This window comes from Juglans microcarpa x Juglans regia, chromosome 6S (genome assembly GCF_004785595.1).
Source record: "Juglans microcarpa x Juglans regia isolate MS1-56 chromosome 6S, Jm3101_v1.0, whole genome shotgun sequence".
Lineage (NCBI taxonomy): Eukaryota > Viridiplantae > Streptophyta > Magnoliopsida > Fagales > Juglandaceae > Juglans > Juglans microcarpa x Juglans regia.
The window spans coordinates 3065956-3093113 of record NC_054605.1 but is presented as its reverse complement, the minus strand read 5'-3'; the positions used below and the strand labels follow the sequence as shown (position 1 = coordinate 3093113).

Sequence of the window (27158 nt, the reverse complement as noted above, 5' to 3'; positions counted from 1 at the left end):
ACTTCACATATCATGTTAGAAGTAATCAGATGCTCATTGATGTATCATATGATATTTCATGCTCAAAATGACACTTATAATATGAATGCAATGTTTATACATGAATCATAAAACATTTATCCACGAGTAAGTTAGAAGCTAACTTACAAACTTCTTGAGTTATTAGGAATTTTGTGCGACTGTAATAAGAGGTATTCTAAGTTAGGAATTGTAAAACTAAGGAAGATGTTCATAATCAAAAGTGTTCAAAATAATATTTACAAAACTGCCTCAATATTTCTCGAAATTGCCACTTAGGCCCTAAACTTTTACTATTTGCATTTGGCCCCAAATTTCACAAACCTCATATTTTTCAAGTTCTAAATCCGTATATGACCTTAAAATTGCAAGAATCAAACAGCTACTATGCCAATTCCATCCAACTTGTGGCATGCATTGTGACCATTTTGTTATTTCAAGCCTATAACTTCTATGGATGCATGTGTGACCAAATTTTATTAAGTAGCAAACAATAAATCTGTTCCTAATGGACATGCTAACAACTTATCTTTTTTACATGTGAACTCTTAAAGCCTTAGTAAATCGTGCATTTAAACTCTTAACATGATGATAATTGATTTTTTAAGTTTTACAACACATACTTTGGGAAAATTAATGATGATATCACAAGATCACCTTCATGCAACTAGAAATTGAATGTGTTTAGATGATCAACACAAGATATGGACTTATAAACCTATCATGACATGTTGTTTTGCTCAAATTTAAACCTTAAATCAATTATTCAAGATGTTAGCTAAGCTTAGGATAACATATCAAGACATGTCATGGCTAAAATTTCATACCAAAACAATTTACACAAGCAAGGCTCCAAATCTGACCCATATGTGCATTCCCAAGTCCAACCTCATATAACTCATTCAAATCCTCTTTCTCATAGCATAATTTAAAACCTAACATGTAAATAAATCACCCATAAAAAATGTAGGGTAGAAATACTCACCAAACCGCAACTTATGGTGCTCCAAAAACAACTCACTCCAAGGACTTAGTCTCACACCACTCGGTTTCACTCTATTCTCACTCTAAGAGTATTTTGCTCTCAAGAATACTAAGGGAAAGCTTGAGAAAGTTGTGTGAGAAAGTGAGAGGTGAATGATGTATTTATAGGACTCAATGGAGGGGTGAGGGGTAAGGGAGTGCACGGCTTGGCTGAAGGGTATGGAATGTGAGTGGTGGGTGTGGACAGTGGAGGGTTTGATTGCAAATTGCAGTGTGTCATCTCTTTGCTCAGTTGAATAGTTGCCTAAATCACTTAATTACCTCATGGACAAGAGCCAGATGAAGGCTGAAAGACTTGAGAAGTTAGAAACAAAAATTCATGGGAAATCAAATTGATGGCCGACAGTTTTGGCTTCAAAGCTGTCCAGTTTTTTAGCATCTTTTGTCCCATCCTTACGATCTATTTTGCTAGCATAGTAACCGCTATTGAGTGTATTTCCAAGGTGGTTAATAAGGTTTCAATGATTGCCATGTGATTTGATTTGAGCAAAAAATGAAGGAAGGTTTTGCTTGAGCATAGGTTTTAGCCGAGTGATCTAAGTTCACCATTCTTTTTGCCAATCAGTTCGTTGTTCATGGGAGGTGATTGTCCAAGCTTGTAATTAAGTGCTTGGCTAATCACTCAATGGCAGAGATGGTGGCATGTGGGGGTTGCTGATTTTGGTGCAGAAAAATTTTGAAGAAGCATGGGTATTTGGTTTGGTCAATTTCTCAATTCTTAGTGAAATAGTTGAGCTTTTGGTTTGACTCTTGGAACTATTCTTTGCTTTATTTTAGGTCTAAATTTAGGTAACATGATGAGGGTTGAATGATGCAGAAAACCCTTTTGAAAATTTGTTGAAGAGTCATGGTTTCAGTGGCTTGTTTTGGGTCCTACGGTTTGCACTTGTGTGTGCCAATTTGTGGGTTTGTTTGGCATTTGACATGCCTTTTGCTACCTGATAAGGGTTGTGATTTATCCACTATTCAAGAGTCATAAAAGAGTGATCTAATTCAAGTGAGAAAAGTAAAAATTTCATAAATATGATAGAGTTTTTGAAGTTTGATGAAATCAACAATCAAGGATGTCAACAAGACTATTATTGGCCAGATGATGGATTTTTGGGAATGGAAGCTTGAGGTTATGGGAGGGCTAACCATGGTTGGAAGAAATGAAACCAATGGTATGATGTATGTGGGGTTCAATTGGAATAGTGATAGGAATACTATGCTTGGGGTCCAAGTGTTGAATTCTCATTGGGCCAATTATTAAATCCTTTTGTGTGGGCTTAGAAGTGTACCTTTCCTTGGGCCCATGTCAAGATTTTTATTGAGCCTTTCCTTCGCCTCAATAGTTCACTAGGTTGGATCTTAGTCTTGTATTTTACTAAGTTGTGCCTATAGTCTTGGATCTTACTAAGTTGGGCCTAATGTCTTGTGTCTACCAGGTTGGGCTTATAGTCTTATGTCTATCCTTAGCCCTCTCATCTTAATAAGCTAGGGCCCCTATTTAACCAACTATTGGGCCTTCTTCAAATCCATCTAGTATTTTAACCAAGTTATCTAGCCCACCAAGGTGGCAAGCCTCCAATTTGCCACTTGTCATTCTTCCATTGGCCTCTTGGCACCTTTTTCTTAAAATGAAAATAGCACTAGAATTTTCTAAAAATACTAACTAAATCAGTAGTGTAAGCTTCTTTACCAACTCAAACTCCAAAATTCTCCTTTTTCTCAATGATCACAACTTCTACTTAGCTAGGGTCATGGTTACTAGGGCCAAGGCCTAAGGTTCTTTTAAGTGGGGTGTTATGGATATTAATTGACAGAGAGAGGGAGAGAAAGAGAGAGAGAGAGACACCGAAGGAGAGGTAGAGGACATGCGATGTGGGCTCTCAACTTGAGTTGTGAGGGATGTCTATGGCTTATGGTGGGCTTGGACGGAGCAGCTCCTTTTTGGCTTCACGAGGTATACGTGCAACGTTGGTTTTGGTTTGGGCATTGTTGTCTCTAACGTGGTTTACAGTAATGGCCTCGTACAACATGGGTCATCCGATGGGTGCCTAACTGGCGACTTGAAGGGAAGAGAAGATGGTAGCTGGCTTCTGTGGCTGAACGTCTCTTGTAGTGGGTTGAGATTGCTCTGCTTTCATGTGGATAAAATAGAGGCTTGTCGTGTGATTGCAAGTGGCTTGTTGGATCTCTAAGGTGGCAACGACATGGTGTCTCTGGCTGGGCAACATGGTGGTCATGGTTCACGGTGTGGGCTTCGAGGTTGAGCTACAGTGAGCATTGGGTGGTTATGCCTTGGTCATGATCTGTTTTTTCTTGCTTAAAATAGGGGCTAGGTTGGTTATGTGTGGAGGAGGTGGCTATCGTGCATGGGACAGATGCTGGTTGTTGTTGTGGGGATGCGATGGGGCTTTGCAGCTTGGAGAGTTGCGGGGTTATTTCCTAGCCATAGTGATTGACTGTAGACCTTGAGGATGCTGGGCTTGTCGTGTGGGGTTACTGTGTGGAGAAACTAGGTGGCTCCCATGGAGGAGCTTGGCAGTGGGACTACCCCACGGTGGTGCAGCAGCAACCCTAGTCTAAAGGTTGAAGATGATCAATACGTAAAGAGGGGTTGCGCGTGAATGTGTATGCTTATATATATTTATATATATGTATGTATGTATGTATATGTATATATGACTATTTTCGTGAGTTGAGATCCCTTGGAGGTTGCGGGGTGTTGAGGGTAAACAAAAAACTACACTAGGGCTTGAAGAAGGATGAGATGCCCGTAAAGTGCATGGAGCTGTGTGTGTGTGTGTGTGTGTGTGAGTAGTGAGTTTAAGAGTTTTAACATGAAGATGACTTGTAGAGTTGTAATCCCATTGGAAGAGAATCCATTGGGCGTGAATCCTAGTGGAAAGAGGAGACGTGTATGGCTTAGAATTGTAGAGAAACGACATTGGGCCTAACGATTTTGGGTTCATTTCATAGGCCAAAAAAGCCGAGTAATTTCAATTGGGTCTCTAAAATATCGGTCCATTAATTTCCTCTAAAATTTTCACTCAACCTTAATGGATCTTAAAATAAACTCTTGGGCCTATGGGCCTAATAAAAGTTCCTAGCCAACATCACTAAATAATAATTCGTGGGCTTATCCAATACCATTAACCTATTTTAGGCCTAATAAATTATCCATATTTCATCCCTAATAATATTGGATCAGGTCGTTATAATGGATGTATTGTTTTAAGATTTTATGCATGTAAATCAAGGATTAGTCTCTATGTTTAAGTCAAAAGCATGCAAAGTTCCGGTTTCTATATTTTCATGCAAACCAATTTTTATTTGTTGAGTAATGTGATTTTGTTGTTAGTCAAGCATGTTATCGACTAGTTTTGGATGATGAATATGTTAGAAGTAATATTTGTGGACTTTTGAAGTCCTTAGAGTTAAAATGCAAGTGTTAGGCCAAGAACACCAATATTAGGTCCGGTTTGACCTAATATTGATGTTTTGGGTAATTCTTTGAATGGTGTGTTTAAGGTTTTGCATAATTTTTTATTTAGTGTCTTTGAATGATTTTAGAACTATTGATGTGATACTTATGAGTTGTTAATTTCGAGTTAAACATGTTAGTGTGATAAATAGCCAAGTAGCAAGCAAAACATGGTTTTTGGCCTATATACGAATCGGCCTAGAGGAGTTCTCATAGTAGGGTTTATTTTTTGTAAGTTCTAAATCCATATTTGGACTTGGGATGAAATTTACATGAGGTATGTAGATTTTGGTAAGTTTTGGGATCAGTTTGAATTTCCTTAAGTTTAGGGGCTAATTTGCAATTCTCAAAAGTTAAAGGGTAATTTTGAAAATTATGCCCAAAGTTTGTAAGTTCTGTTTTTTTTTTTAAGGATTAAGTGGGAAATTCTAACCCTAGAACGTCTCTCCTTTCAGCCTACGTTACATTTACACTATGCACGGAATTTTTAAGTTAGCTTCTAACTTACCTATAGTATGTTTATGTATGTAAGGCGGTGAAGTTCATGCAATTAAATTCATGTTTTAATTATGTTTATTAGATTGAGTTATGTTATGCCATATCATGTTGCTATGCATATCAATTATGATCATCTGCATCTCACGACCATAATGTCATTATGCATGTAAGCATGTCATGAAATATTTTTAAGTCAAGCATAAAATATAAGTTTACATCATGATAACCCCATGAGACAAGACATCATGGTAACTCTATGAGGCAATACATCATGGTGATCCCGTGAGGCAAGACATCATGTATAAGTCTATCTTAGGTAAGTAAGCATGCCATGTTTTTCATAAGCAAGACCATGTACATCAATCATAAATGTCATGTTACTATTAAGCATGCTTATTTATACTAATCATAACTTAGAAGTTCTACTTGATGAGATTTATAAATCTCACTGTGGTATTCCTAACTACCATCCACTCTCGAATGGTAGACAATGTGACAAGGATCAGAGAACCCACACACCCCCAATTGGACGACGTCGAATAGGCCTTAGGGAGCCTCGGGGAGCTCATGGAGTTGATCCTTCAGCTTTTGGATTTTATTTTGGAACTAATAACTAAATTGCGTGAGCAATTTGGCATTTAGATTAGGTTTTTTGTTGTCTGTAACTATGGAGTTTTGTCTCCAGTACTATGTTATTTTGTTTACAGACAAGTTGGATTAATGCTATGACTTTTGTTATGTGAATATGAATGGGAAGTAATTATAATTTGGGATTAACATTTTGGTACTTTGTTTATTGTTCAAAAAAAATTATTCGTTGCGTTTACTATATATTGTTAGAAGCATATTAAGTGCATTGCATTTTAATTGTCAGGAACGGGAGCATATAACCTTGTATTGCATGTCCCGACCCTTCAAGCTCCATCAAATCCCAAGCGGAATTTGCAAGTGTCACAGGCTAGAGGTAAAGTATGGGGCATGAAGCCAAGCATCACTTGTTACAAAATCGTACGCGCAGTTGTTCCGAAGTCATACGCGTAATCGTTACCCGAGATGCAGCAAGAAAGCCATGGTGTACGTATGGGCATGAGAAAGGGGAAATCGTAGCGTACATGTTAATAACTGCAAATCGTTGATGATATGGATTCCATGCTATTGAATGGACCTAGGGGTCATATGTTAATGGTTTTCACGATGAGTTTGGACCTGGGTCACGGGAAATGATTTGAGATGCTTTGGGCACTTAGTGCTCGAAAATTACTATCGTGTTCTATGTTGCTTTAATTGCCCGGAGCTTAGTTGATAGTCATTTCTTTCTTCGTTGTCGATTCCCTGTGATCCATCAAAATTACAATTACTCCCAAATTAACGTAAAGTGAACATAAATGCATTTTCCGCACGATGACGACGAACTCAAATACAGGAAAGAGCAGTTGGCCATGCTCGAGCAAAGAAAAGACCCTGCCTGCTAGCATAATTTCCTTGTCAACATTATGTCTTTGAGATCTACATTTGTCTCAATACCAGGTCTGTTTTTCCTCTTCCACGAACTGAATTTTATTAGGGATCCAAACCTTCCCTTTGTAATCTGATGCAATCAATTGCTGACATGGTTTTGGTTCTTGTTTCACTCATCTGGAATAGCACGCACAACAGAAGCATCATAAAACTTCGTAAAAAATTAAGGGAAAAAAAAAGGTCTACACTAATTCCACACTGAAGTGGCACTGCGGGAGGAAGGGGGTAACAGAATTGACAACAAATATTTACTAAAACTGCACAGGAAATTGGATCTTTACATAGTTTTCATTTCAATTTGTGAACAGCTGAAGTTGTACACAAGGACAGACAAAATGCAACAGACCGCTCATCTGACAGTACATTTGTAATCTGTACCCTGATCTGTACGTTTCCTGACAAACTGCATTCATTTCTTGGGCATGGATGAGGCCTGAGGCCTTGCAAGGTCGTTCTGTGGAGTCAACAGCCCGAACAAAATTGCTATCGGTAGGAGTAAATGTACCCAGTTTATGGCTGAATCTGAACGAATGGCATTAGAACTTCTGAACTTCAACTTTGATATCTTCGGGAAAAGCTAAGCATATCTACAACTCTATAGCAGGTACCACACCAACTAAGGCATGGTATACCTTTCAATATTTTCTGCTGTCTCAAGTGGTTTCTTATCACCATTGCCCAGCTCTTAACTTTTTACGTTTAAGCTGTCTCATTGAAGTGCTTTTCCATTGAACTTTGCAAGTGGATTCCAGAAAGTCAGCTTAATGCATCTCTTGAAATAGCCACATCGACTCGACCCACATTCTCACCACCAACCATATCAATCTCCATACAAACTTCCTCAGAACTATCCATCACCATGTTATCATTGGTCCCAAATTCCAAAGGATCAATTGGTGGACTCCGTTCCTTGTCTATCTTGTCAAATGTGTGATTATTTTTTACAGGATGAAAGACAGCCCAGAAAAACTCTGCTAAATTCAAAACAAATAAGGCAACTCATTACTCAATAAAAATAAATAAATATATATGGCAACTCAGTCAAAAGCAACCATTTGACTGAAGCAAAATGACATTAAGCATCCCCAAATGCAGAATCACGTCGCATCAGGAAAATTAAATTATTAATGAGAAAAATGTCAAAGGCGAGGCTAGATTAAGAGGGAAGCACAGATTATATTATACAACCAAAAAGGCAAATTATTAATCTTAAAATTGTGAAAAGAAATTAAGGTTAAAACAAAATCAGCCACAACCAATGGAAGACTTCCTAAGAAATTAGGACCTAAATCCACCTAGTTCTTGTTATGGCACTCCCGAAATATGATGCCTTCTCTCATTTTTCAATAGTCCATATTATGTAGGATGCTTGTTTCAATTGCACATGAGATAGAAATCTCATCAAATAAGCTTAGATGTTTAGTACCCACTTATTGCAAATTTGAGAATTTGGAGAAAAAGTAAATAAATTTAGAAATTAGCAAGCATTGTCTTCTGCCCTCCCCTCTGCCACTCCTGAGAACAAAAAGATTCAATCACATATTCCTTCACCAGTTCCAGGATTGTTTTTAGTTACCGAAATGGTTTAGGGTGCCAATATGAAGAATAATCTCTGGTCCTCCCCCGCCCTCCCGGGGCCAAAAAAAAAAAAAAAGAACCTTCATACTGTTGATAAAAGACAACTTTACTACTTCATATCCTAGCTTTCCCCTCAACCTTGGTACTTTGAACACAAAAACTAATATATAAGATGATGATCCTATCAGAAGTGTCTCCAGTATTGATAAGGATAATCTCTACCAAAAACAATCATAAAAGCTAAAAGGCTGTCCTCAGTATGCTCATCACTGGAGAAAAACTGAAGCTATAGGGAAAAAACACACTAGGGAACTGCAGGAAAACCAAATGCTGGTGAAGCCAAATAACTCACTCTGTGAGCCCAAATGCAGCTGGTTTGAAGTAAATATCAGCAATTCCACACCATCAATGCAGCTTCTCATCATTGAGTCATGGACCTCCATCAGCTCAAATAGGCAGGACATGTTTTCTTTGGACCTACAAGTTAGTAGCAGACAAGTCTAAAAGAACTTCATGACCCTCCCAATTTACATGGACAAAAAGAAGCAAAAAATTTGTCACCCAAAAATTAGATAACAAAACAAACCTTTCAATATTATCAGCAGGGAAAAAATATAGAGCAACATCACTGAGATGGGGACAACTGTTTTGGAATAGATCTGCCCATACTTGGCACCGAGGAACAAACATAACCTGAAGGGCTGAAGGCATTCTTTTTGAAAACTCGAAGGCTTTACGATTGATGGTGCATGGAGGTTGGGCCTGGAACCAGCCATAAAACTTAAATGGCACAGCAGTAAAAACAAAGCCACCCCTGAAAAAAGAAAATGTTGATGAAAACTTTTTAGAGTAGGAAAGAATGGAAACTTCAATGGAAAGATTAAGTGCTCAAGCAAACATCTAAAGGACTCAACATCTTTTGCACCCTATAAAGCACTCATTTAATACCTCATAAGAAGTATCTTCCCAGCACAAATCTACAAACAATCCACTAGGACAAAATTATGGAAATACTCTGCCCCTATGCATCCAAAGAAACAAATCCACCAAACATAATGAAGTAATCTCCTTGCATTCGTTTATTGAATGAATGGTATCTAACATCAAGAAAGAATCTTCATACACAAAATCACAAAGAGATTGGTTACCCACCCCCAAGTAGCATGCAGAGCAGGGAGATAATCATGATATAGCTTGAATTTGGGTAGAACACTATGTAAATCTCTTTCTTCAACATCAGAGTTATTACATTCAGCAACACCTCGAAAGTTACCATCTATCAAAACAAAGGAGTGGCATTTAGTAAAAGTAACGAGATTGTTGAATATCATTTAAACATAACACTGTATGATATTGCCAAATACAAACCCAACTATAACATGATTTCAACATCAAAAGATGCCATGATAGGTGATAGCATATTTTTTGGCAAGTAAAATCACACCATGACCAGATAACATGACATGCGTAATTTAACATCAGCAACTAATGAATTTAATGAACATGGTAAGACCTACAAATTTTAGTTTATACTTATGAAATGCAACTACTATAAAGTGAAACAATTTGTTCTGCCCCTTCATTGTTAAATGTGTATTAAAAAAAACTTCTAGATATTTAAAAATCATGAAACAGAAGGAATCAAGAGCCGGGAATCTACTCCTTTGATGGGTATCGAAATGGCTCTATTTGCAATATTTTTATATATTATTTTGGAGATTTATAGTTCTTCAATTTTGCTGATAGAATTTAAATGAATTAGATTAACAAGAACTACTAAATAGTTTTACAATACAAAACCAAGAGCTACAAACCCAAAGATATTATAACAGGAAGGGATGAACAAAAATCTAGAGCTTTGATTATAAATTATCTTGATTCATCCCCCCATGAGGAATTGCCAAAGCATTTGGCACTTCACCCATTCCTATATAAAGGATTATTCTATCAAATAATAGCTAGTAAATGGGTCAGTTAATGCCGATAAAATTTATAAGTAAAACAAGTTAATTCTCTTGCCTGAAATGACAGTTGTTGAAGTATGCATCGGTGGTGAAGATGGGCATGATGCTTTGTTCATAATGTCCTCTGTCTTCATGGTAAAAGTTTCATGTTCTTTAGCAATTGGGAGATCCATTGGCTCTCTTCCAGAAAATACCTCCAAAGCTACCAGGGCCATATTTTTCGAGATAGAGATCAATAGGACTTCAATACCGAATCTGACAAACACCTCCCCATAAAATTGAAGAAACTTCTGTCTACTTAATAAAGCATAGCTTTAACAAACCACCCCCCTTTTCCGAAAGGGAAATACTCTAGCCACAAAGGGATTACACAAAAATAATCCCACAAACTGATGTGGCTTGATATGGTTTATCAAATTGTAAAATTACTTTTATTGTGAAGTAGATCTAACAAATCAGATGAAGCCACATCAGTTTGTGGAATTTTTTTGTGGATGTAGCAGTACTCTTTCCGAAAACAAAGGGTTCACTTGCATCACTTTTAAGTTTTATTATTAAAAAACTCCTATGTCAGCAATGAATATAGCCAAATAATGGCATGGAAAGGGCCTAATAGCTCTTACAAGTAAATTCACAAGCATCAGTATTTCATACCTGAACTGGCAACAGGTGAGGAACGCCTTGATGGTGAATGTGTACGTGCTTTCTTGATAGCCTTCTCTATGTTCATATGAGAACTTTCAAGCTTTTTGGCAGGAGCAAGAGCATCCATCAGTGGTTTGGCACAAACAAGCTCCTCCGAGGCAAGTGCTAGAGCCCTTTTTTCCCTTTTTTCTGACATGGAGATTAAAATCATTCGATTGTACCCAAGGATGAAAAACACAGCTAATAGCACATATAAACTATCAAAGAACACCAAACTTTACATGCTTAAAGCTGCTTCTACCAGCAATTTTTTTCATAGCCTGCTAGTAACAATAATGAGAAGACTTGTTCATTATTGGCATGGTGCACCACTATCTTCTATATTAAAAAGAAAAAGAAAAAAGGATTGTATGCATTGAACTCCTTAGAGTTTACAATTTGAGGCTCAAAAGTTTATGTCATAATCCAACTTATCAAAAAAAAAGTTTATGTCATAATCCATGAACACTCACAATGAGACCAGATTCAATTCATTACATATTATGGCTTAAAACTGACGGTTTTGTGGACAGAATTAGACAATGGTGGTTGTCGCACTACTTCCAAGGCTCCCCGAGTATCATAATGGCAAGAAAGCTAAAAGCGTTGAAGGATGATTTGAAGCGATAGAATGAATAAGATTTTGGTGGTGCTCTCTTTTGGAGGAGCTACAGTTTCTGGAGGGAGAGGATGAGGCAAGAATTTTCTCTAAAGCCGAGAGAATCCACAAGAGTCAAGTAGTCATGGAACTTGAAAGAGTAACATTGATGGAAGAAATCTCTTGAAGACAAAAATCAAGGGCACTATGGCTTATGGAGGGAGACAAGTGCACAAAGTTTTTCCATCGGATGGCTAATTCGCATAGGAGGGAGGAACAATGCAAAAGAGGCGCTGATGGTAGATGGTGCAGTTTCTTTGGACTCGTTAGTCATCAAGAATCACATTGTACAGTACTATGAGCACCTCTCTCAGAACAATATGCATGGAGACCGAGAATGGATGGATTAACTTTTGAATCATTAGACTAGTAGGAGTCAGGGTGGCTTGAGAGGCCGTTTGAAGAAGATGAAGTGCACAAAGTGATCCGTAACTTGGCTAGTGACAAGGCTCCAAGCCCCTAACGGTTTTACCATGGGTTTCTTCCAAGTTTGTTGGGAAGTGATCAAGGATGATCTCACGAGGGTGTTCCAAGAGTTTCATGCTAATGATATTTCTCATTTGTTGGGAATGGTGATTATGGCTCTATTGATATTTCTCGTTTGCTTTTTGTCGATGATACTCATTTTTTGTGGAGCAAATCATGTGCACACTCAATCTTTGAGAGCTCTCCTCCTTTGTTTCGAAGTTGTCTCTGGTTTGAGAGTGAATCTTTCAAGTCTAAATTATTGCAGTGGGGGTTGTCCCAAATGCAATGAATCTAGCTCGACTCCTGGGCTGTAAGGTATCTTCTCTACCTATGAAGTATCTTGGCCTACCATTGGGTGCTTCCTTCAAATCAGACGGGATTTGGGATGTCGTGATTGAAAAGGTTGAATGTAGATTGGCTTCTTGGAAGAGGTTATACTTGTCTAATGGATGTACGCTTCCTTTAATAAAAAATACCTTTTCTAATCTACCAACATTTTTCCTGTTCTTGCTCCCGCTCCCTACAAAGATAGCCAATCGTATTGAGAAGTTACAACGGGATTTCTTGTGGAGTGGGATGGGGGACGAGTTCAAATTTCATCTAGTGAACTAGCCAACTGTTTGCACACCAATGTCTGGGGGTGGATTGGGGATCCGTAATTTGATGAAATTCAATCATGCTCTTTTAGGTAAATGGTTGTGGCAGTACCAACAAGAAACGGGGGCCCTATGGAAGTCAGTAATAGTTTTGAAGTTTGGGGAGTCTTGGGGAGGATGGTGCTCAAATGAGAGTCGCGGACCATATGGGGTGGGTTTGTGGAAACACATTAGAAAAGATGGGAGACTTTCCTAAGCCATGCATGTATTGAGTACGTGATGGTTCTCGAGTCAAGTTTTGGCATGACAAATGGTGCGGTGAACAAAGCCTCAAAGAAACATTTCCTGACATTTTTGAGCTTGTACGGGCGAAGGATGCTTCGGTAGCTAGTCTCTTGGTCTTCTCTTGTGGTTCCCCTCAATGGGATGTAGATTTCATCAAGGTGGCACAAGATTGGGAGTTGGGAGTTATTTCCAAGTTTTTTGCCTTACTATATTCCATCAGAGTGACTGAGGGCACCTTTGATAAGTTCAGTTGGAGACCCTCCAAGAAAGGTAGACTCACAATTAGATCATTTTACTAGGTTCTAACGAACCAGGGCATGACAACTTTTCCATGGAGGAATATATGGAAGATGAAAGCTCCTTCAAAAGCAGCTTTCTTCGTTTGGACAGCTTCCCTAGACAAGATTCTTACTATAGACAATATGAGGAAACGTCGTTTAATGGTGTTGGATTGGTGTTGCATATGTAAGAAGGGTGGGGAATCTATGGATCACCTGTTTCTACATTGTGAGGTGGCCAGGACCTTGTGGGATGGTTTTTTTGCGGGAATAGGACTAGCATGGGTCATGCCTCGTAGACTAGTGGATTGTCTAGCAGCTAGAGAGGACTTCAAGGCAATCCACAAGTGATAGCAATATGGAAGATGGCCCCTATATGTATGTGTTGGTGCATTTCACAGGAGAGAAATGATAGGAGCTTCGAGGATCACAAGAGGACGCTGGAAGAGCTTAAAGCTTTTTATTAAAACTTTTTTTGTATGTGCGGGGGGTTCATTGATTTTAATGGACTTAATGTCCATGATTTTCTACTTTCAGTTGTAAACCCTAGTTAAGTACTTATCATGTATACATCTTGTGTACTTGGGCTATACCTCCTTTTCCTATAAATAAAATATCTTGATTACCTATCAAAAAAATAATACTACCATTTAATGAGAAAGAATAAAGATTTGATTGCAAACTGAATCAAAATATATGACTAATAATACCATATATCAGCTGTGAAAATGATTTTAAAGCTCTAAGAAGATATTATATGCAAAAAGTAACACTCTTGGTTGAAGTGCAGATGATTTTAGTTGAGGCTAGCAAGTCTATTCAAATTCAACCAAGAAAAGCAAAGATGTTTTGGTTTCAGCAATACCAAGAAAAAGTAAAAATCATTTAAATCAAGTAAACTTTGAAGTTTGAAGTTGAGCTGCCAAGTCCTAGGCCAGTATCTAAAATGAGTTCGAGGAGAATGCAGAACTTAAGTACATGAAAAATATTGGCCCACCGGCTTTATCTCTTCCCTCTCCATGTTAAACCTATTTGAGGATGACCTTTGTTCAAAATAAATATGAACAAATAATGTGAAGTCAATATTACTTTTTTAATAGAAATGCCATTTAATACCTGAGTCCTACTGCATAGACTTTTACATCATTTTTAGTAATTCTTTTAAGTGAAATATTCTTTTATGCATTTTAAAATTAAGATTTTAATTATTTTATTTTAAAATGAGTATGCTTTTATTTTAAATGTGATTTATTAAAATAAATGAAGGGCATGATTTTAAGACTTTGTAATATTTCCCTTAAGCTCTCTAATCTTATTTATTCAAGAAATGGCCCAATCATCATCCACCATTGGATTGGTAGATAAGCAAAATATCTCCCATTGTTTGATCCTAGCCATCAATTTCCATTTGAACTAAGCCTTTTATGTAAAGCCCCATCGTGTAAGTCCCATTTCATACGAAGAGCCTTTCGGCTTTCCTTCATTCTCGTGAGCTCAAACCTCCGAGCCCTAGCCTGCCTTCATCTCCTTCCTCTTCTCCTTTCATCTTCAAGAGATCAAAGCTTCCTCATCTCCATCTCCAAGCCGTGCGACTCCATAGCAAGGGAAGAAAAACATTTTCCCCTTTCATCTTCTCCAAGCCACACGGGTTCAACATATTCCGACCCATTTTCGAGTTTATCTCAAAGCTTGGAACCCAAAGCTTGATTTCATCTTCCAAAGGGTAAAATCTTGAAGGTAATAAACTTTTGGTTCACTTCTAACATGATTTCCATATGGGTGTCGAGTCTCACTATTTACCTCACCTATTGATGCTCTGTTTTGGGGGTTAAAACAGTGACATCGTTTTGCTCTTCATCTACACGGCCATACTACTGATTGATCCTCTATCTTGCCTCTTGAAAGAAGTTAAGAGCTCAAGGTAAAAACCCTAACTTGACTCCATTTTATTTGGATATTATTTTGAAGCCAACCGAATTCTTTTGTGATGGAAAGCTTGTGTCTTGGTTTGTGTTTATTTCTCTATGTTGCAAAATATTATACATGCTCTGTTTTGGTCCTAACCGAATGATGATGGAGCTGTTTTACTATATGATTTCCTATGTTTCGAATTTGGTATTTTGCTAATGAGCTTGGTTAACCATAGGTGACTTTAGTATGATTTTGTGAATGTATGTTGGTGGCGTGTGTTCTATTTTGAGGTTGTACTATGTGTTCTGTCTTAGGATGCTAGAGGTGTTTGGTTTTACAGATTTATTGTGGTTGTATGTAATCCTATAAACTTGCTTTTAAAAGGTATTAAATGATTAAACTATAAACTTTAGTGTTTAAAGATTTTTAAGTTTACTTAATGGGTTATTCTTGCTATTCTCTGTGTTATGTTTAATTAAATAATGTATGTTAACTAAGCTAATTATTATACTTGTGTCACTAGATTTATAGCATAGGTTGGTATTAGGAGTAGATGATTAATTGTGCATGTCATATTATTGTATGTAAGCTGTCCTATAAGCCTAAACTCATGTGTATGCCCTATTTTGATGACAAGGCAGCCCCTTGAAGTTTGTCCCTGTAACATACGGGTCCAAATTTAGGGCTTAAATCTAGTATTTTATATTTTTATTTATTTATTTATTTATTAATTATTTTATTGTCTTTATTATTTTTATTATCATTTTAGGAAAATATGCTATCTGTTAAAACGATGATTCTTTTCCTATCAAAACCTTCGTATAGTTTATCCGTTAGCTTCCCATATTAGATTTGGTTCCTAGTTCAAGACTAAGTCCAACTCAAACTCTTCAAAATCCTCTCAGAATCTGACTCCTCGTAGGAGATTGTTCCTAAAGTTTAGGCAATTTTGAATTATAGTCAATCTCCTAAAGATTCACGTTGCTTTCCTCCCGTCGCCTATAAGAAACCCACAAAGCCTCTGAGTTATACACACCAAAATCCCTGGAGAAAAACTCTTCCACGCAGAGAAAGAAACCACTCCCGCAAGCACCATGCAGCCTCCCTCCCGGCAACCAACAGCCACCTCGACGGACCACCTCCCACACCACCACAGAAAACGCCGGCCAACCTATTTCCGTCGCACCCACTCCATCAGGTAAGCCCCTACTGTCGCACGCAACCTTCCTCTCTCTCTCTCCCTCTCTCGGTGTCGCACCACCATAGGAACCTCTCTGTTGCACCGACGTCGCTTCCAACCACCCTAGAGCTGCCGTCGCCTCAGCCTCTTGCTCTCGGTAAGCATGGCTCAACCACTTCCTTTGCTCTTAGTTCAGCCCCTCTGTTACACAATGAGAGCCTTCTCCCGTAAGCCTATATCTTTCCTTATATCCAGTTTTCCCAAAATACCCTTAAAAACCCTTGTTCGTAGGCCTCCATAAATCCTATTGAAGAAACTTTTTTTAAGTAATTTTATGGTAGCCTACAGTGTCTTTGGGAGATTTCATGTTTCTAAACCTGTGCATTATGTGGGCTGATTTCCTATATGGGCTGGGTGAGTTCAATTAAACATGTGATTTAAATTGGACTTGCCCTAAGTGTGGGCTGTGTTGTAAGAGTTATTACTCTTAAGGGACCACATTATGTTATTCAGGAGGAGGTTTACAAACCATTTTATGGCAACAAGTCTAAAGGGATTTAAAACATACACTATTGGGTAATAAATCATGATCAGCCTATTGTATTAATAAACATATTTCGTGAAATCAGTATATAGCTAGATATTTTATTAGATTTAAAGTTTATGATATGTGCTCAAGTGGGAAGGATGCTAGGACATTTTTCCTAGAAGATTAGTAACGTCGTGTACCTCGTATACGTAACGCGCTATCACTTGGAAGTCAGGAAGCATCGCTAAGAGGTAAATAGTATGATCATATAAATGCATGCGTACTGTGAATATTATTGTTATGTATGAAAATATGATGTGCTTGTGATGGTTAACTACGCTACGCTAAGAGGCAAGTCAAGGTTAGATTCCTTTTTTCGATCTTTGATGAAATGTGAGATTATGTTTGAATGAATAAATTTGTTGTTCAATTGATTGAATGTTACTAAAATCATATGAAAGTTATGAGATGTCCATGTAGTAATTCAAGTCAAGTATGCCATGTAATGGAATAGTCAGACTATGCAAGCCATGTAATACTAAGATTATGTATGCCATGTTCATATAGTACTTAGATCATGTATGCCATGTTCATGTAATACTTAGAACATGTATGTCATGGAATGTCATAAAACGTTCAGAGCATGTTATGTAATGTCATGTTATGCTATATCATGTTATACCAGGTACAAGAATATGCAATGCTATGCTATGCCATGTACAAGAATATGCCATGTACAAGAATATGTCATGCTATGCTATGCCATGTACAAGAATATGCCATGTTATGTCATGTTATGCTACGACATGTACAAGAATATGCCATGTTAAAAATGTTCATGAAACCTAATAAATTCTCATACATTAAGAAAGATCAGAAATGAAACGGTGCCACGGACTCAAGCGTGGTTAACCACCAGTTAAGTGAAACACGGACCCAAGCATATTTCACTCCATGTCATGCAAGTTAAGTGAAACACGGACCCAAGCGTGTTTCACTCCATGTCATGCAAGTTAAGTGAAACACGGACTCAAGCGTGTTTCACTCCATGTCATGCAAGTTAAACAAGATATTATGCATTCACGTTACATATTTGCCATGATTATATATGCTTCCGCTTATGTTAATGATGAAAACGTATGCTATATGAGTCTGTGACAATATATGTATGTAAAATCTTTCAGAAAGTCATGTTACGTGTATGATTGTAAATCTATGAAGATGTATGTATGTTATGAAGAGTATTCAGAAATTAAGTCCATGCTAGGCCAAATTATATTTTACGGTATGATGTGCTACTTACTGAGTATTCGACTCATTTGTGTTAGTTTTCTTGTTTTCTTCCATGTTTAATTCTCACAGATGGTGATTATGATGACGCAGAGCTGGATGGCCAGGAATAGATCTAGTACAAAGACTTAGGAAGGAATAAGTGATATTCACACAAGAATTAGATTTCTTTTATGTCATTCATAGGATTAGTTTATGTTCTTTTATTTTACGTTCAGTTTTTGAAACAATCATGTTCAATTCAGTTTTAACATTTTAATGTTTTTCAATAAATGAGGTATTTCAGGATATGAATCTCTTTACTGGGCATTATGTTATGAATGTTAGTAACATCACTATCCTACGGGAACGAGGTGTTACAGTCCCTCTTCTAATTTAATTCCACCCGACCCAAGAGCCAAATTGTTGACAAGTGAGCCTTTTTCTAATAAGGGACAATTAGCTATTCTAAAGAGCATGTTTTTCTAAATTGATTAGCTTATCCGAGATGCCAAATCTGTCCTAAGCCCCTTTGTTAAGCATTTTCCAGATTTGAGCTTTTATTTCCATTAATCCCAAAGTAAGCTTTAATCAAATAAACCTTGTTAAACCTATAAGTTCTCAACTACCTTTCCATGTAAAATACCTAATTGGCCTTTCATGGACGGTTAGGATGCTTTAGTATTAATTATGTTATTCTTGTAAAGTTTAGACGAGAAATTACTTAATTGGGCTAATGCTAAGCATAGAAGAGACGTTAGATTGTAGTATCGTGGTTTTCTCTTTTAAAGGGAGGGCTAAGGAATATTGAATGAGTATTAACACACTTATGTTATTTATTGGAATAGGACCTACTGTGAAGTTGGAAGTATCAAGGAGCATAGAGGTTAGTAGCTATGACCATGCTTCTTACACCAAGTTCTCTTTATGAAAGAATGTCTCTATCTCTTATTGCAAATGTTCTTCTAAAAAAAATAATAAATGAATATAGTATGTACAAGCCCTTTCATGATAGCCCCTATTAAACATCCTATAAATTATGATTGGTTGTAAAGTATGAAGTAATGCATTCACATTCACATTCTAAAATCATGAACTCTTATCATGCATGCCCTCTCAAGAAACTTATTAATTATTCTTATATGTAGAATAGCATGAAAATGTATCTTGTTCATCAAACTGCAAATGCATTTATTAAGAATGAATGATGAAAATGCATGATTTCAAAGAAGAAAGAAAAGATAGCTTTATGAATGAAAATGTTAATGGCCACCAAGAACGAATGATCAAGGAAAGAAAGGAAAGAGGCAGATTGCAATGCCGGATTGGTCCCATTGGTAGTGCAACTAGTGGCGCCATCCAAAAGAAGGGGTTCCTAACCCTTGGCCAAGGGCGGAAGGCCGCTAACCCTGCACACAGGGCGTAATAGTGTGCACCGGCCCAAAGGAAAGTGAAACATGAAAGCATAGTTATTTCTCAAAAATGCTTATGCATGAAAGTATTGTTTATACGTTAAAATGTTTATGCATGAAAGCATTTTCAAATTCTCAAAATGTTTATGTATGCATGTTTCAAAAGAAAAAAAATAGATGCCTAGTATGTTTACTGCATGGTGTACTATTTACTGAGTATTCGATTCACTTTGTATTTACGTTTTAAATGTCCAGGTAATGACGAAGAGGCTGGGGAGCAGGGCACTACTGCAGAGGGAGAGGCAGATGCTCAGTGTCTTCCCTGTTGCTTCGAACTTGCATGGATGATGTTTTTATGTTGGGATGGGTCCCTTGTCAAGACGTTTTGTCAGGTTTGACTTTAAAACAATGTATCTTTTGGTATGGTGTAACTGTTATGGTGGGGTGATGGTAACCCCTTACACATTGACTTAGTACCTTCTTGTATGTATGGTAGGGACAGAGTCCCTTCCTAACTAGAAATAGTTATGTTTTATGCACTTATGATGGACTCTGAGAGTCTCTTATGGATGAATATTTGAATAGAATGTCTATTAGGTGTTCCCCTTTATTAAATTAGAAATTTAGAATACACATGTGATATGTACACATGCTAATCGTATATTACTAGAAAAAAATAAAAAAAAAAAGAACAAGTAGCGACTCCACCCTTCCTAAGGCGGGGTTGTTATAGGATTGATCACCCCAAGCCTTAATTTGGTTTGATGACTATGTAGTGGCAAATAAGTTTTTACTTGCTGAGATTTACTGTTCGTAGCACTGCAGTGAGGCTATTTCAACAGTGTCAAGATTTCGCAATTTTATTATTTGTGGCTCCAAGTTAATTCATCTCAAAAGTCACTAGGGTCTTGGGAATATCTTTAAAAGAAAAAAGGAAATTAGGCATTTCATTCAATAATGAACGGTAAAATATTAAGCTAAAAGCAAAACTAACTTAAAATGATAACATGTGCCGGAAGTTTAGCATGTACCCGTAATAGGCAGACGTTTTTTTGACAAAGCTAGACAGGATGCTTTATTTGTAGCCTTCTCCGCATTGGTTCTGTAAGTTTCATTTACTTTAGCAAGAAGGGAATTTACCGATTGTTCATTGCGACAATATTCCTTTCTAAAAGTGACAGCCGCTTTTGGTTCTGAGACAGGGAACAGAGAGCACACCCATAAGATGAATAGTTCCAAATAAGCACATCTAATTAAGACGGGTGTAAATCCATTAAACCCTCACAAAGTTTGGAGAGTAGAAGTTCGAGAGAACTTTTTTTTCATGCACCTCCAAATAAATTTATTTCAATTTTTTGGGCTATGAAGTAGGAACCATCCCCAACTAGATCAACTCCATATACATATATAATTAACTTGAAATAACTGATCTATAACTTTAATACTTGGAACAAAAATGTTCATACCTTTTATGTTTTTTGGTGCTTGAAGTGCTTCTTGATCAGTCCTTGAACACACACTGCCATGCCTAGGAGGCTTCACAAGTCCTGAAGGTCCAAGACAATGAGTTGCATTCACGCTTAAAGTAGGAAACTTCGGAGTGGCAGCTGTGCATCCAACTTGAGTAGTCCGCGATGATGCCATGGATGGACAAGGTTTCGAACCAGAATTAGACCGAACAGAAGTTACTTTTTTAGGGGTTGATGACGATAACTTAAGGACTTCTTCCGTGGGAAGGAACTTCACTTTGCCAGTTTCAACAGGCTTTTGCCTTTTAGAATAAGCCCGGTTCAAGGAGCTGGGGCCTGCCGTATGGGTATTGTCCTGGCAGACTATGTTAGAGGAATCCAATGCAGTTCCAACCACGTCTTCCATACCACTAGCTTCTGACAAAACCAGGTCGCTTGACAGGCATGATTCACAAACCCAACCTTCTGGTACCACATATAAATGACTCCGCATACAATAACTGAGAATGGGAAAAAATGTTTAGAACAAGGATGGACACAATTCTTAGATTCATAATAGAAAAAGTAACCATAGGAGCATGGTGTAGACAAGACTGAACCTGCAGGTTTGTTTTATAGGAAATCTTACAAAATTTTGATAGTACAAGATTAATGATCAAGATGATTCAAGGGCTGAAAGAACAAGATAGGAAACCCATCCAACCAAGTCCTGGTACAAACATACTGCAATTGGGCCATGAACTGGAGTAATTGGATACAGACCATCCAAATTTAGTCCCCTTACTTTTTACAAATAGGGTAATTTATAAAATTAAAAAGACTAAGAAAGAAAAAAAGTATGCATGTTGTTTTTCATACACATGTTCGCGAGCTGTACGACATCTAGTGCAAATAGCTATCAATTCTTGAAAACCAACACCACCCACTCCACCACATGTGTTGCAAGGTTGACCCTGCACGAAGGAAGAGTATTAAATGAACACCAAATAAAATTTACCAATTGATGACAAAATCAACAAAACCTATAGATGCCAAATCGACATAATTTACTTTTAGTCTGGCCAACAATCAAATAGTGTAAACACAATTAGGTAGTGGTGTCCATATGATCTAAAAATCTCCGTACACACAGTCCTAGACAATCCTAAGTAGGTATTTACAGATGGACATTTAGCAATTGCAAAGGCAGGACAATTTTTATTCAAATTGTTTGAGCATGAAACTATTATGAAGTCAAAAATTAAATGATGAAATATTATTTGAGAGAAAATAATAATGACAAAGGTAAAATGACAAGGGATACTTTTTTTTTTTTATAAGTATAAAATGTCAAGGGATAACTACAATAGTTTTCTGTTAGAAGCAGCTTGTATGGCTGGAGGGATTTGCAATTATAGTAGGTCTTTTAGTCTGGTTACTTTCACCAAGTAGGCTTAGGTTTCAAACCCAGCACAGGCCACAGTGGGAAGAGTTGTTTAGTTTACTGCCTTGAGAACTAAGAACAAAGTGGTCATTAATGAACAAAGGTCATTTGTTTGAGTGGCTCCTGATATTTGCCACATGGAAAAATTAAAAAGAACATGCTCCAATACATGTCGGGTACAAGTAATAGGAATTCCATAAAAAATAAAATGCAACATACACCAATGGTGTTGCCAACAGGACCAAGCAATTGAAGGTGGTATTAGTCACAACGACAATGTTGAGAAGGTGGCATAACTCTCAATTGATACGATGGTGCAAGCGCCATCATGGATGATCATAACAATGAAGATTATGTAAACAACAACAGATCTGTGTGAACACCAAGAAGACATGGCATTTTTTTTTTTTTTCATAGAGAGGGTACTTGAGGCTCTGTTTGGTATCACCTCCCAAAAGAACTTCCTTTGCTTCTCAAACCAAACACAGAATTTCCAAAACAGTTTCAAGAACAATTTTCAAATTATTGTACAAAAACAAGAACCCAAAAAAATATCAAAGCATTTTGTAAACAATTAGGTGAATAAACCACCCAAGAAAAAAATTTGCCAAGTAGAAATGAAAAAGTACCCACCACCTAGAGTGGATTTTTTTTTTTTTTTATCATATGGCATCTCCTTCTTGCAAGAGAGAGAGTGAGAGGATTAAGTCAATGGTTCGATCTCATATATCTGCATGAGTAGCATTTACCTAATGATGAAGTAATCTTATACTTTATTTGGGTGGGGGGGTGGATGGAATTGAATGGCAATAATATGCATATAATTGTAATTAGTGTGTTTACATGAAGGGATTGCACCAAGCATGACGAACCCTTCTCTGAGATTACATGATGTTATACGTAACTAATACTTAAAATTAGAGTCACAGAGGATTCTATGAATCAGTATAACACAACTGACTTCCATATCAAAAGACGTAGAAGCAGAGCTCCAGTGGCTCTTCTTCTCTTTCCACCAGGATGTCCAATTAGCCACTCAGATGGCAATGGAATCAAACAATCTTTTATAGCAATATTAATACCTTAAATGTTAGTATATGGAAGTGATGAGAACGTTTCAATAGAAAGACGAGAATGTTTTTAAATCTACCAGATGCGAAACATTGCACATTCAAATCACCTTCAAAAGAAGAGAGATTACTAAACTTAAAACAAATATATCACAGAAGTTTAGAAATCAAAGAGAACGAAAGCTATGTTAAACAATTAGATGGAGTCATCAGCACATGTATTCCCAACCCTTTAAAACTTCATCCCATAAATATTCTTGATTTTAACTGAAAGTAGATTTAAGCTCCTGTACCTTTGTACGCCCGTTGGGAAATTAAAAATTAAGAACTTTGGATTATTTCTTAGCCTCCAAGTCGGAACTAAGGAGCGATAAAGAAGTGTTATTTTTTCAGTAATTGATTCCGCCTGTAAAGGTGCAGTAAAAATGTAAACTACGCTCGTAGATAAACATTCCCCAATCAAGACAATTTGGTATTACCATTTGTGAATAATGAAGTACATCATTCAAAAGAGGACAAGGTTGTAATTTTAACCTGCTTCAAAAGTTTCGTTTCATCTTATCATTACAATTTTTTAAAATTTTCACATAAAATATAATAAACAATTCAACTTTTTTAAATTCCAATTCAACTTTTTCAAATCTCAAAATAATAATAATATTAAAAAAATAATATTGTAACAATATTTTTTTAATTTTCATCTTTAATTTAAAATTATATCTCACCTCATTTCATCTCTTAATTCAAACCAGTCCTAAAGCTGGAGTTTTCTTTCTTTCTTTTAAGAATACACTTTTCAGTTTTATGTGTGAAGCAGGTGTACATTGTCAAGGCAATTTTTTTTTCTCTTCTTTTACACCGAGTTGATGTCCTCCAAGGCTCTTCCTGATGAATTCTTCAAATGCTACGGAGAGGACAAGCCCTTCATATATTTTGTTGGATTATCAAAATTTTTACATGTACTTGAGTCTCCCCAAATTCTCAAGTTCTTATAGTCGTCTTCGTTATGTAGAAAAACCCCCCAAAAAGATTGTATGGCTGCTTCAAATAGTGCACTGGATTTCGTTGCGCATCAACAAAAAATGTTAATCCAAGATTTGCAGAGAACAAAGCTTGCTTCCGCTAGCTTCATTCGAACTCTAATAGTCTTCTAATATGTACGAGGAAAGTAAAAAAGTTTAGCCAAACAGCGAAGGAATATAGATATTAAAATACAAATAATAATAATAATAAAGGAAACCGCATTCACTCAGGAGCATTCATATTGGGTTTTCGTAAAATTCTCTATAATTTAGATGAAAAATACATTTTTTAAAATTTTTTCTTAAATTTTATTCATCTTTAAAAAATCTTCTACATTTCATTTCCTATTCATTCTATATTTTATTAAAATAATATTTCTTTATTTTTTATTTATTATTTATTTCTCACTTTTATTTACAAATTTAACTACTCAATATTTTTTCTAATGTTATGAGTTATTACTCTAGTGAATATTTTAAATAAAAATTTAAATTACTTTTAATATTTTTAAAATTAATTTTTTTTATTTTTATAGTTATTTAAATTATTTTTAAAATTATTATTTAAAATTATAATTAATATAAATATGAGAAAAAGTGTAGATGAAGAAAAAAAATCAATTTAATTAAAATTAATAAAAGTATTCCCTTTCTCTAAAATAGAGATCCTGAATGAGGTTTTGATAACATCTCCTAAATTTTTCTTGAATCCAACGAGAATGCTCTAACGTCAAGTCATAAAAACAAAAAACAAAAGAAAATCCGAACATTGTTGAGGGAGAAAAAAAACAACACAAAACCCCCTAAACCCAGTATACTATTCGACCAGAATGAGTGTAAAACCAAAGACAAAACGAGAGACGAGAATGAGAGATTAAACAATGATGGGTAGAGAGGGTTTGTGCTTGGTAGTACCGAGTGGGTCTGCTTTCCAGGCGCTTGCATTGTCGCTGGTATTCTTCTTTATATCCTCTTTGTGTTCCTTCTTCTTCTCGGAGACAGTGAAAGGTCTTCTTGTGGGGGCAAGTGGGTGACCAGTGAGACTCCAGTCCCGCAAGAGAGTGAGGGAGGGAAAGCGTATAAAATGTCTGAGAGAGAGCGATAGAGAGAGAGAGGGAGTGTGGGAATTGAATATAGTAACAGTCACAGTCGTGCAGTGTGGGAGTGGCGTTAAGTATCGATTCCCCGCAATTCATTCGCTTCTGTCGTACGTTTCTCACATTTTCTGTGATTGCGTGGACGTCATCTTGGGTCCCGCATGGTCCCATCCGCACCTGCGAAATATTCTCTCGATTAAGGTTTTGTTTAGAAGTTAAACTTATTTTAATTTATTATTTTAATTTTTTTAAATATTAATATAAAATATAATAAATAATTTAATTTTTTTAAATTTTAAAATAATAATAATATTAAAAAATAATATTCTAACAATATTTTATCATCTTAACTTAATTCAATTCAACTCAACTCAGTTTAACATCTAAATGCAACATAAGTTACCCACAGTAGAATGATTTCAAATAATCTATAAATAATAATAATAAATGATAAAAATAATAAAAAATTATTAAATAATAATAAATAATAATAAAATATTAAATAATAGTAGAGTAATATAAGATCATTCTACTACCCAAACACGTCTAAAGGAATAGTCCCATTACGTACAAGAGACTTTGTGCAGGAGAGTTGCGCAGGGATACCATATTAGCATGTATTAAAAAATATAAAACTAAATAAAAGAAGGAAAAAGCAAATAAAGATGAAAAAGAAAAAGAAAACTCTGCACACATATACTTCAAAAACTTTTCTACACGTGAATCTTCTTTTTTATTTTTTTGACACGAATAGATTTTATAAATCTTCAACAGAGTCAGAATTACACATTTTATCCTGCACTAAAATATTGCAGATTACAAAAGGACCCCCTTGGATCCAAACCCTTTCTTCCCCAAGTAATAAAGCATGTTTTGCCAATAAATGAGCAACATAATTTCCTTATCTAGAAACATAGCAGACTGACCATCCTTCCTTTTGATGAAGAACCTGTTTTATATCATTGATAATATGCCTCATCCACGACTGATCTTCACCTTCCTTGTTGATCTTTTGAATAATAGCAATTGCATCTCCTTCAAACATTAGTTCAGAGAAAGAAAAGCAAGGTCATTACTTACCTTGAGTGCTCTCCACAAGGCTAGACTCTCAGCCAAAGTAGGGTCATTCACATTCTGTTTCACATCACACACAGACGCCAGGACCTCCCTATTCATCTCTAAACACAATTCTCATTCCCATTCTCTTGTTTTCGAAATCCATAGCCGCATCCCAATTAGCCTTTACCATGTTGGTGCCAGATTTTTTCCATTTCTTCTACACTCCATGTGAACCACCACCTTCTCGACATCCAATTATGCTCATTTGTGTTGTTTTGTAATCCTCCAAACCCTCACCAGCCATCGAAATGACTTGTTTAGGACTATAAAACTTGTTCTTGAAAATAAACCTATTCCTCCTTAGCCAGATCATGCGCATAACCACTGCCATCTACTCAAGTTCTTATTTCTTCAAATTATTAATCATTTTAATCCAAAGAGACATGAAATCTACTTCCTCATTTACCCATTTCTTCACTGGACTGTTATTTTCTACCCATACATTAGCAGCTGAAAGACAACTCCATAATATATGAATCACTGATTCCTCACTTGATCCACATATTGGGCAAAGGGGACAACCACCTATCTTTTTCTTAAATAGGTTACTTTTAGTAGGAAGAATATTGTTCAGAGCTTTCCAAAGGAACATTTTAACC

The 27158-nt window shown here is 36.4% G+C and overlaps 1 protein-coding gene across 6 annotated transcripts; it reads right to left on the bottom strand.

Moving 5' to 3' along the window:
* Nucleotides 1–6781: 6781 nt before the first annotated feature.
* On the bottom strand, nucleotides 6782–25476 carry LOC121237263. Of its 6 annotated transcripts, none has more exons than XM_041133930.1 (10): nucleotides 25259–25473; nucleotides 21687–21781; nucleotides 20826–21328; nucleotides 20391–20552; nucleotides 10744–10923; nucleotides 10145–10291; nucleotides 9278–9401; nucleotides 8712–8939; nucleotides 8478–8602; nucleotides 6782–7518 (listed from the first exon to the last, which is right to left on the bottom strand). In XM_041133930.1, exons 1-10 carry the CDS (start codon nucleotides 25286–25288, stop codon nucleotides 7304–7306), a joined length of 1809 nt encoding a protein of 602 aa, XP_040989864.1. In that variant the 5' UTR covers nucleotides 25289–25473; the 3' UTR covers nucleotides 6782–7303. The 6 variants fall into 6 exon arrangements, 5 of the variants coding, with proteins under 5 accessions (XP_040989864.1, XP_040989865.1, XP_040989866.1 ...); XM_041133931.1 differs by having other exon boundaries at nucleotides 20406–20552; XM_041133932.1 differs by lacking the exon at nucleotides 25259–25473 and adding an exon at nucleotides 23615–23864.
* Between the last annotated feature and the right edge of the window lie 1682 nt (nucleotides 25477–27158).